This window comes from Eleutherodactylus coqui, chromosome 4 (assembly GCF_035609145.1).
Source record: "Eleutherodactylus coqui strain aEleCoq1 chromosome 4, aEleCoq1.hap1, whole genome shotgun sequence".
NCBI classification, from domain to species: domain Eukaryota; kingdom Metazoa; phylum Chordata; class Amphibia; order Anura; family Eleutherodactylidae; genus Eleutherodactylus; species Eleutherodactylus coqui.
The window spans coordinates 56,291,860-56,309,655 of record NC_089840.1 but is presented as its reverse complement, the minus strand read 5'-3'; the positions used below and the strand labels follow the sequence as shown (position 1 = coordinate 56,309,655).

General features: G+C 47.6%; 1 protein-coding gene across 1 annotated transcript in view; it reads right to left on the bottom strand.

The window, feature by feature from the left end:
- Window positions 1-17,708, bottom strand: part of CTNS (cystinosin, lysosomal cystine transporter) — a 28,210-nt gene extending 10,502 nt beyond the window's left edge. The window contains exons 1-5 of the mRNA XM_066599488.1: window positions 17,553-17,708; window positions 15,804-15,886; window positions 15,138-15,249; window positions 13,242-13,326; window positions 10,506-10,609 (exon numbers count right to left, since the gene is read on the bottom strand). Coding sequence (XP_066455585.1) covers window positions 10,506-10,609; window positions 13,242-13,326; window positions 15,138-15,249; window positions 15,804-15,873 — 371 coding nt within the window. The 5' untranslated portion in view covers window positions 15,874-15,886; window positions 17,553-17,708. The remainder of the gene's footprint in view (window positions 1-10,505; window positions 10,610-13,241; window positions 13,327-15,137; window positions 15,250-15,803; window positions 15,887-17,552) is intronic.
- Window positions 17,709-17,796: the final 88 nt, after the last annotated feature.

Here is a 17,796-nt window from a genome sequence, read left to right as displayed (position 1 = left end):
GTCTTGTTCTGGTGCCGACCTTAATACTTGCTACTTGGACACATTTGCAGTAATTGTAAAATATCCTATACAGGCTCTCACATGGCTTATGACAGTGCTATTTGGTTGTCATATTGCTATATCCATTAGGCTTCATTGCAAGTCTAGAAGAGGGCGGTAGAGGGCTGCTCTGGTAAATGAAACTGGACAAAAAAAGCTCCACAATTTTGGCCAAAATCTGAGTTTTCAGTGTACCTGGACTTATACATTACAGCTGTTGTAGCCTCCAACTACCTTCCAATAACAAACAGAGCAGTACTGACCTGTCCGCCACCGCAGGAACCAGCGAGGTTGCCCGTCCGTCTTTGCCGGTGATTGTTGCGGAAGAGGACGTCAGTGGAAGCCACCCTTCTGCTGCAGTCAGAGGTTGCAGCGGTTCTGTTCTGAACGCCAAAAAACCATCATGGCACCCAGGATGCGCGTCTTCTACAACAATCACCAGGAGGACGGAGCGGCAAAGTCGCTAAAGCCCTGTGGCCGAGGACAGGTAAGTAATGCTCTGTTATTTTAAATCAGTTTAACCTATTACAGTAATGTTGTCTGGTAACCAGACGACCCCTTTAAATGGTAATTTCGTTCGGCTGCTATGAAGAACACTCACTTGGCTGTAGGATTGTACTAATACTAACAGGACTTTTAGGCTTCGTTCATCTGTCAGACTTTTCTGACGTGGGTTTGACACTTAAATCTGCGGAAGAACTTCAAGCTCTGCCGCGATGTCCATGCAAGGTCAAATCTCCATGCGAGTGCCCAATTAGGCCTCCACACAAATACCGTGTTGGGAATTGACATGTCAGTTCTTTTTTTTCTACAATGTAGATTTCAAAAGGTACTCCAGGAAAAACACACACCGCATATTAACGGAGTGGATTTCCATAGTATTCGACAGAGTGGTCAACTGATGTGGATATCACTCTGGGGAATCCATTGTGAAATTACGCCGTGTCAACAGGATCTCATAAAAATCCAGATTTCAAAATCAAGTCTGGGTTCACCGATGAAAGAGAACATCTGCCCAATATTTATAAAGTTGCAAAACCTCATATGTTGTTATGTACAGCAGTACGAGAGTGAGTGACTCTACAACCACAGGGAAGTGTAAGAGAGAAGTGTGCGGCCACCAGGATGTGAATACGTTTAATAATAAACTTATTGGCAGCACCAGCTAAAAATGTGCTACCCTGTGTAAGATTAACCATTAACAGATTACATGTCCTTGCCATATATGTATAAGGGTAATTCTTATTTAGTAACATGTATTTGTAGTCCAAGTACCGGCTTACCTTTACTCACAATTCAAGACCAGAGCAGCTTCCCTTGTCAATGACCAGATGCAGTTGAACTTTTTCTTGTATAGATGTAGCAAAGTTTAATTTGACTGTGATAACTTTTTGTGACAAGTTATATTATGTTAAACCTTTTGAAAGCAATTGTTGTCTTATCGTAAGAGAAAGCAACTGAAACAGATATTTTTGGTATAAACTTACCGTAAAATCTCGTCGCGTTCATTGGGGGCCACAGCCAAGACCATGGGATATAGCCACTGCCCTAGGAGAGGACACTAAGCAAAAAGGTGTTAGCTCCTCCCCCCTGGCTATATCCCCCCTGCAGGCACTCAGCTAATTAGTCTGTCTGCAAGCAGTAGGAAGCCAGTGGGAGTACGATTATACATATTATGTTTTATACATACCAAAATACATACTTTGGCATAATTCTCTGCCAAACCATGACCGAAGAACAGAAAGTTCCAGCAACTGCTTAAATAAACAAGGGGTGGGTGCTGTGGCCCCCAATGAACGTGACGGGAAAGAGATTTTACGGTAAGTTATACCAAAAATATCTGTTTCTCGTCCGTATCATTGGGGGCCACAGCCAAGACCATGGGACGTCCACAAGCAGTCCTGAAAATATATATATATATCTTGGGTGGGCATTTACAGTTTGATCGTGTGGTCAAAGGACCGCCGCCTGCAAGATCTTCCGGCCAAGAGCGGCGTCCGATGATGCAGATATGTGGACCTTATAAAATTTTGAAAACGTATGTAAGGAAGTCCAGGTGGCTGCCCTACACACCTGAAGCGCCGAGGCTCCGTGCCGGACCGCCCAGGAGGCCCCTACCGCCCCTGTGGAGTGGGCCGTAACCCGAAATGGTGGCGTGCGTCCTGAGGTGCGATAAGCCTCCGTTATCAAGGACCTTATCCACTTAGATAGGGTGACCTTTGAGGCTGCCGAGCCCCTCCGGGCCCCCTCCGGAATCACGAAGAGGGTGTCGGTTTTACGGAATTCTTTGGTTCTTTTTACATAAATCTTCAACGCCCTCACCAAGTCCAGGTGGTGCAGCGTTTTTTCCCTCGTGTGTACTGGCGTTGGACAGAAAGAAGGCAAGACAATTTCTTCGTTGATGTGAAACTCCGAGACTACTTTCGGTAGAAACTCTGCTGATGGTCTCAGTACCACTTTATCTTGGTGGAAAGTCATATAGGGGGTCTGTATAGACAAGGCCGCCAGCTCCGAGACCCTACGAATAGAGGTAATAGCGACGAGGAATACTACCTTCCAGGTCAGTAGTCGCATAGGAATCTCCTTCAGCGGCTCAAACGGTTGGTCTGTTATAGCCTCCAACACGAGATTAAGATCCCATGCTTGAACCGGGGGTTTCAACGGGGGTGTCGTATGGGCGACTCCCTGAAGAAATGTACGCACAGCCATTCTGTTTGCGATTGGCCTCTGAAACAGCACCGTCAGTGCTGATACCTGCCCCCTTAGCGAGCCTACCCTTAATCCTATTTCGAGACCCGATTGTAAGAATGCCAGTATTCTGGCTACTGAAAATTGCATCGGCTGCACTCGCCGCTCCTCACACCAGGTGAAGAAGCGCTTCCAGACTCTGTAATAAATAGCCGACGAGGCCGGTTTCTGAACCACATTCTCCGAGTAACCTTTTCTTCTTAACACCTCGGTTTCAACGGCCAGGCCGTCAAATGTAGAGACCTGGAATCCGGGTGTACTAAAGGCCCTTGGGATAGCAGGTCTCTTCGATCCGGTAGGTGCCATGGTGTGTCGGTCAACATTTCTATGATGGCCGCGTACCAGCTTCTTCTTGGCCAATCTGGCGCTATTAATATCGCTGGTCGCCCTTCCTGTCTGATTTTCCACAGAATTCTTTGTATGAGGGGGATTGGTGGAAATACGTACAGGAGTTTGTAGCCTCCCCACGGAATGGTCAGTGCGTCTGTTGCTGCCGCTTGCAGATCCTGTGCTCGGGCCACAAATGGAAGAATTTTGTAATTCAGTCTGGAAGCCATGAGGTCCACGTCCGGTGTACCCCATTTCCGACATATTGTCCGGAATACTTCTGGGTGCAACCCCCATTCGCCAGGATCCACCGTTTCCCGACAGGTAATCTGCCACCCAGTTGTCTACTCCGGGAATGTAGACTGCTGATATTGAGCTCAGATGATTCTCCGCCCACGTCAGTATGCAAGCTACTTCGTTCATTACTGACGCGCTCCGTGTGCCCCCTTGATGGTTGACATAAGCCACCGCTGTGGTGTTGTCCGTCTGGATGCGCACATCCTTTTTTTTGAGACTGGACCTGAAGTGCCGGAGAGTCGAGTCAGGTAAATGGCCCGTAATTCTAGGATGTTGATGTGCAACCTTGTTTCTTTCTGAGACCAAACTCCCTGAACCGACTGGTCCCCCAGTGTTCCGCCCCAGCCTGAGTGGCTGGCATCCGTCGTCAATACTACCCATTGTTTTGGGCCCAGAGGCCGTCCCGCCTGACGCCTCCCTGGTTTCAACCACCACTTCAACGCATCCTGGACTTGAGGGGTTATACGGATTCGTTGTTCCAGAGTCAGTGTGGACCTGTTCCAGCAGGACAATATCAGATGTTGTAGCATCCTTGACCGGAATTGGGCAAAGGGGACCGCCTCGAAGGCTGCTACCATCTGGCCCAGAATACTCATACAGTGTCTGATGGTTAGCGTTCTCTTCTGTATTAGAGACCGAACACCGTGTAGAAGCTTGTCTACCTTTGTTTGGGGTAGTAACACTCGGTGCTGGCTGGTGTCGAATATCATGCCTAAGAACTCCAACCATTGTGCTGGTATTAGGCACGATTTTTCGCGGTTTATTATCCAGCCAAATTCTTCTAAAGTTTCCATCGTGACACGTAGACTCCTGATGTTGCCGTCTCGTGACGGTGCTTTTACTAGCACATCGTCCAGGTATGGTATGGCCGCTATGCCCTTTGCATGGAGTAGTGCCATCACTGCTGCTAGTACTTTCGTAAAGACTCTTGGAGAAGTTGACAGGCCGAATGGCAGAGCCGTGAATTGAAAATGCCTTCCCTGCGTCTCGAAACGAAGGAATTTTTGGTGTGCTTCCCAAATCGGAATATGAAGGTAAGCGTTCTTGATGTCTATTGAGGACAAGAATTCCCCCGGCTGCATGGAGGCTATCACGGATTTGATCAACTCCATCTAGAAAGGTTTTGTTTTGATGAATTGATTCAGTCTCCTTAAATCCAGTACTGGCCTTACCATGCCGTCTTTTTTGGGCACTAGAAAAAGATTTGAGTAGAACTCTTGCTTCTCTTGCGCCCCTGGCACTGGTTTTACAACTCCCTGTGCCAGAAGATTTTCTACTGCCAAATGTAGGTTGGCTACTCCTTCTGGGGTGGCAGGCACTCTGGACTTGCGAAACGAGTTCTGTGGCAGAGTCGCGAATTCGATCGCGTACCCGGATGCCACAATCTCCTGCACCCACTTGTCGCTCACGCGACTCCACCATGTCTCCCGGAATTGGGAGAGCCTGCCCCCCACCCTGATGACACTGGGTGGGGGCGGTGCCTCATGCCGCGTTCTTTGATCCCGCCGCCTTAGATGTTCCAGGTCGGGATCGCCATGCTTGTCTCGTCTTGAAGGTTGGGCCCTTCTTTGCATCTGTCGGGGTCCTCCTAGATTGGGACCACTGCCCTGACCCAGAACGGGACGACAAAATGCCGAAAGGACCTAAAAAACGGTTTCCTCTTCAATGGGACTTTTTCCTTTCTTGTTGGAATTTGTGGCAATAAAGTGCTTTTGCCGCCCGTGGCGTCCTTTATCAGGTCATCTAATTTAGGCCCAAAGAGCCTATTTCCCTCAAATGGCAACTTTGTTAAGACCATCTTGGACTCTGAATCAGCTGACCAGTTCTTTAGCCAGAGGGTTCGTCTTGTCGCGACAGATGCGGCGGACGCTCGAGCCACGAACTTAGCTGCATCTAGCTCTGCTGCGCATACGAACTTGTTCGCTTGTATGATATTGTCTGTTGCTTTCAGTAGTTCACTAGGTGGGACGCCTGCCAGAATGTCTTTCCGCAGCTGTTTGGCCCAGGCTATGGACGCTTTACTGACCCATGCGGCCGCGAAAATCGGCTGCAGGGTGGTGCCCGTAGCCTGAAACACTGATTTCGTCAACGTATCCAGTTTTCTGACTTGAGGATTAGCCAGAGTTGCCTCTAGATAGCCGTGACACTGGTGGATCGACTACCGGAGGTACCGCCCAACCCTTTTTCAGACTTCCTGGGAATGGATATGTAACTTCCCAAGTTTTCCCAGGTTGCCTAAATTTTTTGTCAGGGTTATGCCATTCTTTATTAAGGACGTCCGCGAGATCCTGATGGTCTGGAAAGACCTGCCGCGATCTTTTCTGCCGTCTAAACGACACCGTGTAAGGAGTCGTCTCTACTGGTTCCTCCGCTACTTGGAGGCTTTCTCTTACAGCTATTACTAGGCTGTCCATTAGGCTCGCCAGCCGCGAAACCTGTTCATCATCCAGATCAGAAGCAGACGAGACCGCGGAGCGTTCGTCGTCTTCTGACCCACTGCTCTCGCCCGCTGTTTGGGCCGTATCCTGAGAAGCCCGAGAGCACGATGCTCGGGGGGAGTCATGTCGCGCCCGGGCCGGTCTTGCAGAATACCGAGACCGCGAAGAATGCCTTGACCTGTGGTAAGTATGGACGGACTCCCTGGACCGATGGGAGGCATGAGAGTCCCTGGACCGCCTGGACTTGGAGGGTCTATACGACCTCCTGGTATGGCGAGATTTACGGGAGGTGTCCTCGCTGCTGCAGGACCTTCTTCTTTTGTGTGCCCTCCCGCGCGCATATTCCCAAGAGGAACCTTCCGAGCTGGATTCTAACCGGCGTAAAATTGCCGCAGAAGATGTGGCCAGGCCGGAAACGGCAGCGGCCAGAGACCTCGCCCATTGGGGTTCGGGCCCTGGCTCCACAGGGGCGGCGGGGGGCACCGGGATCCCTGGAACCGCGCATGCCGTGGTACACTTAGCGCAGCGGGGGTCGACTTGACCGCAGGCAAACTTAACGCTGCAAGCTGTGCAAGCGTAATGCTTCACCCTCCCCTTGGCCGGGCTGTAACCCTCTGATCTAGGGTCAGACATGGCAACAGGAACCCCTGGGTAAGGGGATGCTACGTACTGCCACAGGAGTACCTGCAGGGGGGACAGGGAGGGGGGAGGGGAGACACGGCAAAGTGCTGCCTTGGCAGGGCTTACCCGGTCTAGCAGCTGTTTTAGCGGTTCCCCTGATCCAGCTGGAGCCTCTGGTCCTGAAGCTTGAAGGCCGTCAGGAGTCGACGTGGGTCCACCACAAGGAGATAGTAGCGCTGGTGAACCCGGCAGGTGTGTGGCAGAAACTACTGCGGTGCTGCTACAGCTGCTGGTGCCCGTTACAGGAGGTGCTGCTGCTGTCCGGGTGCTCACTTTGTAGCCAAAGTCTGCAGGGCCGTATAAGGGCTGGATGCTGGATCCTGGATGCTGCTGTGTGCTGCGAGCGATAGCTGCGCACAGTGCTGGGCTCAGTGGTGCCAGACAAACGGAGTGTCTGCTGAGAGCGGCCATTCCTCTGCCTGGCCGCTTCTTTTAAGTCTGCCGCGGTCAGAGCAGGCGTGGCTTGCCCAGGAAGTTCGCCCGCGACCCGGAAATGACGTTTTCCGGCCCAGCGTCGGCGCCCCGCCCCCTGGAGCGCCGCGCCCGGAAGTGACCTGCCCAGCCAGCGCCCCGGCGTCCTGCTACCATGCTGTGCTCCTACCCCTGCTGCCGGGAGAGCTACTGCTGCCGCTGCCATCCTGATGTCCGTTCCTGTCCCATTACGTCCTCCTTGAGGTACCCGTCGTCCGGGAGCCACAGCCTGTCCGCACGCCGACTTGTCTCCAGCAGTGCTGCCCCCTATGCGTCACCGGTAAGACAGTGCGCTACTCCAGGGAGGGGGAGCCCTATGGCTGGCGGGTAATGCGCATTGCAGGGTCGGGCCCCTTTTTCTTCACTGGGTGAGACGCCACAGAAGTGGTGGAGACACCCCCTGCCTGCGTCTGCCCCAGGAGGCCAGTAGAGCCAGGGAAAAGCCCCGACTCCCTGGATTCCCGTGAATAGCCACGTCTGCCTCCTAGCAGACACTAAGCTAAAGACTAATTAGGTGAGTGCCTGCAGGGGGAATATAGCCAGGGGGGGGGGAGGAGCTAACACCTTTTTGCTTAGTGTCGCCTCCTAGGGCAGTGGCTATATCCCATGGTCTTGGCTGTGGCCCCCAATGATACAGACAAGAAAGTAATTATAACGCATTAAAAGTCATGTTAAACTCTGAAAGCTACATGACCTCATGCATATAAAAAGAACATAAAATCGTGTTATTTGTACAACACCAACCTATCCCACTTCACTGGGTACTCATTTTAGCGACGACGGAAGGATGGAAGGCTGAGTCAACCTTGAGCCGGCTACCTGAATTATGCAGGGATTGAACTCACAACCTTCAGGTCGTGAGCGAGAGCTTAGGTCTGCATTTCTGCTGCCTTAACACTCTGCGTTACATGGGGCTCCATTGACCACTGTGCACTACACAAGGCCGTTATAGGGCAGCCATAGAAAGTGCATGGGGCCTCTACTGTATGCCCATATTCTTCCAATTTCATGCAGAAGTTCCTCTGTTGTGGCATACTCCATTAGATGCATAATGTCTCATAGAAGTGTTGTATGGCAGCACATGGAGGCCTTGGGTGCTACTCATGTCGACACTGGAGGCTCCACTGCAGATCCAGCACAAGATCCCACACGCTGTGCTATTTTAGACAGCATGCTGAATCCCATTATAGTCAATGAGGTCCTTCTGTCACCATTTAGGTCCAGCAAGTGTCGGAGCCAGTCAGACTTACCAACCGGAATTATTCTGGACAACTTACTCAAAAATTAGGAACACTCAACATTTTTAAAGAACATATTGGAAAACTGTACTGAATGATAAATATAGGCGATCCATGTATTTATAGAAAGGAAAGTAATATGAACTCATTGCCATCAATTACTGCAAGCTGTAAAATGATGATAATTACGGTCACAATGGCCTGCTCAAGCCTACGACATCAAAGAACTCACAAACCCATCTATTTTTTTTTTACCAGGCACTGGAAAAAAGTGCCCTACAGACTTTCCATGAACTTCTGGATGGTCGACAACCCTGCCGGTGGTTCTGGTACAACGGAAATCACACCAGAGACCTCAGTGCAGGTGTGAACGAGGCCTTACAGCTTCATACTAGGGAGCTTAACACCCGCCAGGCTCGGTTATATAGCTTACATACATTTGTATCCTGGCTAAACAATTTTTGCATTTTTCTGTAACGATGAGGACTTTATTTAAAGGGGTTGTCCCGCGCCGAAACGGGTTTTTTTTTTTTTCAACCCCCCCCCCCCCCCCGTTCGGCGCGAGACAACCCCGATGCAGGGACGTACAGAAAGCTTACCGGAGCGCTTACCTTAATCCCCGCGCTCCGGTGACTTCTATACTTACCTGTGAAGATGGCCGCCGGAATCCTCTTCTTCCGTGGACCGCAGCTCTTCTGTGCGGTCCATTGCCGATTCCAGCCTCCTGATTGGCTGGAATCGGCACGTGACGGGGCGGAGCTACACGGAGCCGGCATCCTGCACGAAAGGCTCCATAGAAGAAAGCAGAAGACCCGGACTGCGCAAGCGCGGCTAATTTGGCCATCGGAGGGCGAAAATTAGTCGGCACCATGGAGACGAGGACGCCAGCAACGGAGCAGGTAAGTAAAAAACTTTTTATAACTTCTGTATGGCTCATAATTAATGCACAATGTACATTACAAAGTGCATTAATATGGCCATACAGAAGTGTATACCCCCACTTGCTGCCGCGGGACAACCCCTTTAAAAGACATTTTATTATCAGTAGTTTTTTCTCGTCTTTAAACGTGTCCAACTTGATAACAATGACTCAGATCTATACAAGAGGTCTGTGTGCAGTTCTTATGAAAAGCATTATGGAAGAGAAAAACAGAAATGAAACCATTAGGATCCTTAGCCCCTTAAGGACATGTCCTTTCTTTTCTCCTCCCTACTGTAAAAAAAATAAAAATAAAATAAAAAAATCATAGCTCTTTTATCTTCCCAGTAACGCAGCCATCTGAGGCCTTTTTTTTGTTTTAGGAGTTGAATTTTTCAGTGATGTTATTTAATGTGCTATATAGTGTACTGAAAAACTTTAAAAAAAGTGCAGTGAAATGACAAAAAAAAACACAATTTCACAATTTTCGGGGGTATTGTTTATATGGCGTACACACTGCAGCAAGAATGACATAACTTTATTCCATGCGTTAGCACAATTACGATGATACGAAATTAAGTTTTTTCGTTGTACTAAATTTTTTTCTAAAAAATTTTTTATTTTCTGTCACCATAGCTTTTTATCTTTCCATTGATAGACTTATGTAAAGACTCATTTTTTGTGGGATGACCTGTGGTTTCTATTGGTACCTTTTTGTGGTATGTATGACTTTTTGATCACTCAGGAATAAATAACGTGTTTTTGATAGATCAGACCAAATAAGTTTTGGGATTTTTGGTTTTGATTTCTTTATTATGAATATAGAGGAGCTTGTTTTTCAAATTTTAGTATCCGTTATTTTTCCATTTAGTCTTACTTTTTTTTTTTTTTTTTTTTTTTAAATCTTCATCGCGGAGTTTGCGATTGTTTGATTGCTTTTAGGATATAATGCAAGACCTCAGTATTGGTACTATATGGTATTTCTACGGCACGTCGGTCCTAATCAGGAAGGCATGGCAACTCTAGGGGCCTTCACAAGGTCCTGGGCTATTATGACAACCAAATGGCACCTTGTGATCTTATCACAGAGGAACGTTTGGAACCCCCAAACTCCTAATGAGGGAATTTAAATGCAGCAGTCAGGTTTAACAGTGGCATTTAAAAGGTTAACAGCCGCAATCAGAGATGACTGCAGATGTCGCAGGTGGGTGTCAGCTGTCAAAGACAGCCGGTACCCACCATGTATGTAGAGGGATCGGCTCCCAATCCTATTTCATACAAACCTCGATGCAGAGGGTGTACTTGGAGTCCATTTAACCCATGTCTTAGCTTTTCTTGTGTACTAACCTGTTGTAGTGAGAATTATTGCTGTGCAGATAAGCAGTTAGCTGCCCCACGTCTTCTGCGGTCACATTAAAGACATAATGATCCGAATTTGCTAATACGATAATCTGATGGAAAAGAGAAACAGAAAAACCTAATGTCACTATATCACATTGTGCAGAACACATACAGGACAACCAGTACATTGTATATCAGTGGGGTTCCTGCGTGCGGACAACAAATCCTCTATATAATATGGGAAAGATTAAACAGGTAGAAGAACACCAACAATGGCGCTGCTATACGAGGAACCAATGTTGGAAGCTCCTTAAATCATCCAATCATGTCCAAACACATTTATTGAACAGTCAGAGTCTCTATCAGGTACCAGCACTCCATCCCCATACAGACGTTTATAGGATCAAATGTGGCAACTGGGCGGGCTTGATCCCTCACCCCTCCCCCTCATTTACTTCACTTTGAATCAAAATTGAAATGAATGATTTTATGTTTTTACATTAAAGTAGGGAGATTAGGATTATATAGCTAAATATTTCCTGGTATTGATTTTTAGGGCTTAAATTTATTTATACTTTAAGCCTAAAAATTATGATGGGAAAAAGAAGAAAACAAACCAAAAAAAAAAAAAACACTACACATCTTATCTTTTTGCTTTCCTTGGAACACATCGCCCATTGTTTTCAATGGGACAGTAAAACACATCGCGATGTGAGGTTTCCTATTGAAAGCGATGGGAAACACTTGCCGATCCACTAAAGTGGCTGAAACCCAGTGCGGAGGATCATTACTTTACAGAAGTGACGGGAGGCGTTTTTACCAGAAAATGCCTCAAAATCAGCATGAAAATGCATGCTGTGAGCTCAATATCAGACGCTCATCCATGTGTAGGTAGCCTAAGTCCGCTTTCACACGGGCTACAAAAGGTTTTGGAATTTCCACAGCATTTACAGTACAATCTGCGTGAAGGAGATTTTAGAAATGTGAAATTCTGCAGATTCTAAATTTGTAACAGGTCTATTTGTGCAACAGATTTCTGATGCAGAATTCAGCCCTTGCAATACAAGAGTTAAATCCGGCTAGAGATCTGCAAGAAAGACTGGAGCAAAATCTGCACTACTCAGGTATGTCTGGTTTTCCAGCATAATTGCTACTGTTGCGGAACTCCCACAATGATTACACTGTGTATGAGAGCGGCCTAGGAGCGGCTTCACGTGGGCCGTATCCATTGTGAACACCTGCAGAAATACGCACAGACCAAACCAGCCCCAAATGGATTTGGCCGCATTTTTTTTTTTTGCAGATGTGCTGCGGGATTTAACCCTTGTATTGCAAGGATTGGATTCCACAGCAGAAATTCGCAGCATAAATAAACATGTGGTGGATCTGTTGTGGAAAGGTTCTGTACCATCTGAAGGAGATTTCTGAACTCTCCTCCACATGACTCGTACTGTAAATGCTGTGGAAATTATACAGCGCTTACAGCTCGTGTAAAGGCGGCCCACGAGTAGGTTCACATGTAGCGGAAAGGATACGAGTTTTCCGCAGCGGAAAATCGGAACTGAAATCTGTGGATCTGCAGCAGACTTCAGCCATTCTATTGAAAAAGCTAAAATCAGCTGCGGCTCCGCATCAAAATCCATATCATAATCCGCACCAATGGTACGGACTTTGTCTTGGCTTCTGACGTGGAAATAACGCAGATTTTGCTGAGGATTCTACACTGCTACGTGTGAACACATCCAAAGTTATTTTAACTTGCGTGTATTCAAAGGTGCCGTATATACTAGATTTTGCCAGTTGGTCCTTGAAATTGTTGAAAACAGGAAGTACAGAAGCCGTTACTTGGCTCAGATTAAAATGTCGTAAAAAAACAGAAGCTGCAGATTAAAGATTGCTCTGACGATACGTTTTCTTTCCCATTTCATACTGTTATTCTACTGAGTTCAGCAAATATGTGAACTCACGTTTTTTTGGAAAAAAAAGTCAAAGTGGTAAAAGACATTCATAAGCTGTGCATGTTAAATTACGTTGCATGTCAGCAAGGCAGACCCCTTCTATTTAGAGGGGCATTTAGGTAACACCAATTTTTTCCCTAGAACTAGCTGATCTTGGGGGGAAGGGGTGCGCCTGACCCCTGGACCCCCCACCAATTGCTACAGCCCAACAAAATGAACAGCATGGCGGAGCACATGCTCGACCACCGCTCTATTTATTTTAATTTGCTAAGTGTGTTCTGAACGCAGAGGGGTAAGTAAGCTGCTGTTAAGGAGACGTTAGGAGACCCCCATACACATTAGATGGTTGTCCGACAAAAATCTAAGGTGTATGGCCATCTTTAGTCATAGATAACAAGCTTTAATCAGGTGGGTTCAAATGAAAACCCTAAAAATCCTGTATATGATCTTGAGGTTGCTCATCCCTCAGTGACCAACAAGATGTGTAATATAGCACCATCAGACTTCACCTCCAGCTAGAAACACTTTTAGCGGCTAACAAACCACAAAGTAGGGAGCCTTCTCTCTTAAGGGGAATTAAAACAACAACATAGACCCCCTAAACTAAGATATAAAGGGACCAAGTACCCCTGTACCAAATAACAGCCCTCCAAACTTTTTATTTTTAGGAAAATCATTTAGGTTGCTGTTACTTACGGAAAGCAACAAAAACATCAAAATACATCACTAGCGCCGATACTTTACCCCGCGGTGGCGGTCAGCCTAGTGCGTACACGTCACTTACTTCTGCTGGAAGACGGACAATTGTTTCGTTCTTTGAGGAGTATGTAATGTTGAAGGTAAAGAGCGCGGTTTCATTCAATGGGGCGCTGGAAGAATAACAAGATACAACATGACTGCGAGCAAATATCCAGAGGCATAAATGTTCAGCTCAACGCTATATTCTTAACGTTACCGGAATCTAATATCCAGCGCTCACCCGTCAGCGTTTCTAGTTCTCCGGGAAAATATTACTAATATCAGTTACTGAATGCATCAGCATGATATGTAAGCACTGAGTATAGGTAAATGCCTTCTACAAAGCCATGGTCCTCCGTTAGCCACTCTCACGCAAAGACCCCAGAGTCATCTATAGTTAGAAGAGAATTCTTCTCCTTTTCAATATGAATAGGATAAAAGGAATGCACGGCTGGATCAAAAGCTTAGAGGAAGATGTAAAAAACTCAAGGTTTGTTCACATCATGTTTCCAGGTTCTGCCCAATTTTCGGCTCAAATCTCAAAAATGGGATCGGGATGGAACCAGGCGTTGTAGAAACGCCATTAATTTGCAGCATTCTTTGCCGGAAAGACTACCACGGTCCACCACATCAGTCTTTTTGGCACAGAATACCAGAAACTAACGTAAACCTATGGGTCTCCACTTTCTGCAATGCCAGAGATGGAAGCCGAGGACAGAACTTCTCTGGCATTGTAGAAAGCTGCTGAAGGAGAGACCGATACGTCCTTGTTTTTGTTTGTTTCCAGCATTCTTTGCCAAAAAGAATGATGTGACTGACCAGGACCATCTGTCCAGCGAAGAATACAGAACACGAATGGAAAGCTGCCAAAACAGAGACCTATTAGTCACCATTTCCGCAGCTTCCTACAATGCCAGAGATAAATTCCATCCCAATCCCACTTTCTGGATTAGAGGCAAAAACTGGGAATGAAGCTGAAAATGTGATGTGAATCGATCCTTGAAGAGGTATTCGCATCTTGGCTGAACCTACCCGAGCTACCGTACGTTCTTGAGATGGTGCCAGCCTGGGCATAACATACTTTTAAGGCATATCCTTAAAGGGGTTGTCTCGCGGCAGCAAGTGGGGTCATACACTTCTGTATGGCCATATTAATGCACTTTGTAATATACATCGTGCATTAAATATTGGCCATACAGAAGTTATTCACTTACCTGCTCCGTTGCTGGCGTCCCCGTCGCCATGGATCCGTCTAATTTCAGCGTCTAATCGCCCGATTAGACGCTCTTGCGCAGTCCGGTCTTCTGGCTGGTGAATGGGGCCGCTCGTGCCGGAGAGCTGGTCACCGCGTCGTCATCGTAGCTCCACCCCGTCACGTGTGCCGATTCCAGCCAATCAGGAGGCTGGAATCGGCAATGGAACGCAAGGAAGGAGAAGAAAATCCATGGTGCACCATGGGAGAAGACCTGCGCTCCACCGTGGGAGAAGACCAGCGGCGCCATCTTCACAAGAAGAAAAGAAGAAGCTGCAGAACGCTGATGCAGGTAAGCGCAATGTGCTTTTTAAAAACTAACCCATGCTTTCTTTTTAACAGGGCAGAATGCGGGAGTAAGTGAAAAAAAAAAATTTTTCACTTTCGCCGCGGGACAACCCCTTTAAGTGCGAGTATTCCTTATAGTAGTTTTGACCTGACTATTTTCACAGTTGCATATTTTGCGCAAGAAAGGAACATATAGCAAACTCACCAGTGGAAACATTTCTGCGTCTTCGCTTTTTAAACGCACCTCTGGTTTTGCATCACTGATGCAAAATATTGACCAAAGTGCCATTCTGCTAAATTGCCCAAATCTCCCCATTATTACCTCTTATCCCATCATAAAATAGCAGGAAAACAAAACAAAGTCAACCAAACTGTGTTACACAAAGTAAAGCAAACACTTACCTTACTGTAAGACTTATGTTTTTCGAACTTCCATTTTCTATGGTAAGAACGTCTGGGATAGAAATCCTTTGTGCAGCAGCAAAACCGGCAAGTGAGGGGGGACTCTCAGCACCTGTAATACATCATCTTCTCATAGCACCGACCCCAAACAATGTTATTGCCGATGGGGTTAAAGGGGTCGCGCTGGCATAATCTTCCGCTTGGCGAAATGCTGGGAGTCACAGTTGCTGGGGCAAACGTTTGATACCCAGCGATTTTGTGCATGGGTCCTGTCAACTAGAATAGGGCCCAGGCGCAATATTTTATGGGTATCAGACGGGTGTGTCGACAACCATCCCTCCCAGCAAGCAGTAAGGCTGCTTTCGCAACAGCGTTGGGGGTTTCCATTTTCTTGCTCCATTCTGGGAGGAGTAAGGAGGAATCCCCTGGCCGAACTGACCTGCCATATGACAAATCTGAATGGACCCACTGACTATAATGGGATCCGTTCGGTTTCCGCTCAGCTGCCCGGCATTTTACTAGAAGAAGCGCTATTTCTTCCAGTATTTTATGCCGGATCTGCGACAGATAATCTGAATGGAGGTTCCAGCGCAGATGTGAACCCGGCCTTCATGCAGGAAGATTGTGCCTCAACAACCCCCTTCTGATGATTTCACCACTACTTACCGCAGGACACTAATAACCTGAAGAAGAAGAAGGCGAGGACAAGAGACTTTGGGTTGAGCGTTCCTTCCATGGCCTCTCCTGCCCTGCGGAGCAGAAAGAAATTACATAGCGATAGCCCATTCAACATGATCAAATACCCGTTTTACGATCTAAGGGTAGCGTCACACACAGCGCAATTGTTGAAGGCGTTCCACAATGGGAAAACCTGCAGCAATTATGCTGGAAAAACGCAGTGGCCAAATACGCACCCAAATTGCGCGGTTTGCGAAGCGTGTCTGCGGCAGGACTTCACCTTTGTATTTCAAGGATTGAATTCTACAACATGAACATGCAGCATAAACGCTACGGATTAGGGCGGGTTCACACGGGGCGGAATTTCCACGCAGACCCTCCGTACGGGAATTCCGCTGCCTTTTTAAAACAGAGACTAAGCAGCAAAGTGGAAACGCTGCGCCGAAACTGTTAGGCGGCACGGGATTCAAATCCGCGCCATGTCAATATTAGTGCCGTTTCCGCTGCCATATCGCTTCTCTCTATGAAGAGAGATTTCCGCAGCAGAATAAAGCCGCTTCAAATCCCACGGAAATCTCACAGAATTGGCGTGCCGTCCCGCTGCAGACATTCCACCAGATTTCCGTCCGTATGAACCCAGCCTATAGGGCGCTTCTAGATGGAACGATCGCTCAAAAAATCATTTAAACAAGCGTAAGTGAGCGATAGTTGATCAGTCTAAACCAACAATTGCGCGGCGAACGATAATTGTATACTTTTCGCTCATCGTCCATTTTATACGGGCATAAAAGTCATCGATGACATCATTCGCTGGTTCTAGCGATACATCGGCTCGTCTAGAAGGTCCGTAGAATCTACAGCATTGTTCAAAAACTTAGTGGATTCGTAGCGGAGAATACCCGAATCACGCGAAAGAGATTCTCCTCCACGTCGCTCGTATTGCGAATGCTGGGAATTACGCCGTATCTCCGCCGTGACGATCGCCTGGATTTTTAGGGATTATTGCAGAAATCAAAATTGATTACTTTTCCCGAATATCAACCAGCCATTCTATCACACAAGAGCGCAGCGCCGGCTGTTCGCCACCACGGAGGCCGTAAGGCGTATAAAAGCTTTCCTTATTTAAAGGGGGTCGATCGGTGGGTACCCTCGTCCCTCCTCGCCGGCGCCTCAATCATGGGCAATTAATTACCGATAGAAAAAAAAAAAAAGCATAATCACATGATCCAGCTGGTAACGGATTTAATTTCACTGTGCGGCCTTAAAGCCGCCTACGCAATTGGGTTGCACAAAAAATAATAATAATACGCAGCATGCTCCATTTTCCGCGGAGGTAAAGAACACATTTTAATCAAATTGGCCATTTTAATGGCGGAGAGCATCGTTGCGTGTTTTTTCGTACGTGCGATGAGGCACGACTTACGCGCGCAAGAAGTGAAGAAAAAACACCGATTTGCACCAAAAACGCAACGTGAATGCGCGTGTCAATACGTATCCGCCCGCGTGACATACACCTTTACTCTGAGCAACGGTCATACAGATAGTTGCTCCGAAACTGAGCGACTTATCGCCCGTCACCCTGTTGCTGGCCGCGATTACCACAAGCAACTACTGCTTGCATTCGCTCCATCCAGCGATTATTTGGGGGTACCCTGACATCAGCCCCCCACTCCCCATTTACGGCCCGTGACCGTCCTGCTCCTTATCACCATGGCAACCCGTCTGCAGGCCACTGACCTGGGCGCAGCCCGCTCACTCCATCCAGCTGATCGGTTCCTCAGCTGTCGCCCAGCGCCGCCTGCTTCCTTATTTCCCTCCTGACACAGGAGCCGGCGCCATCACAGCGCTACTAGCGCCTACAGCCGCCATTTATTTGAAGACTATTTGCATTACACTAAAGTGTTGAGCTTCGGGGAAATGTCTGCTGTGCAGGAGACCAGAACTGCAGGGCCCTCCCGGAATCAGGGAACCCAAACAACCA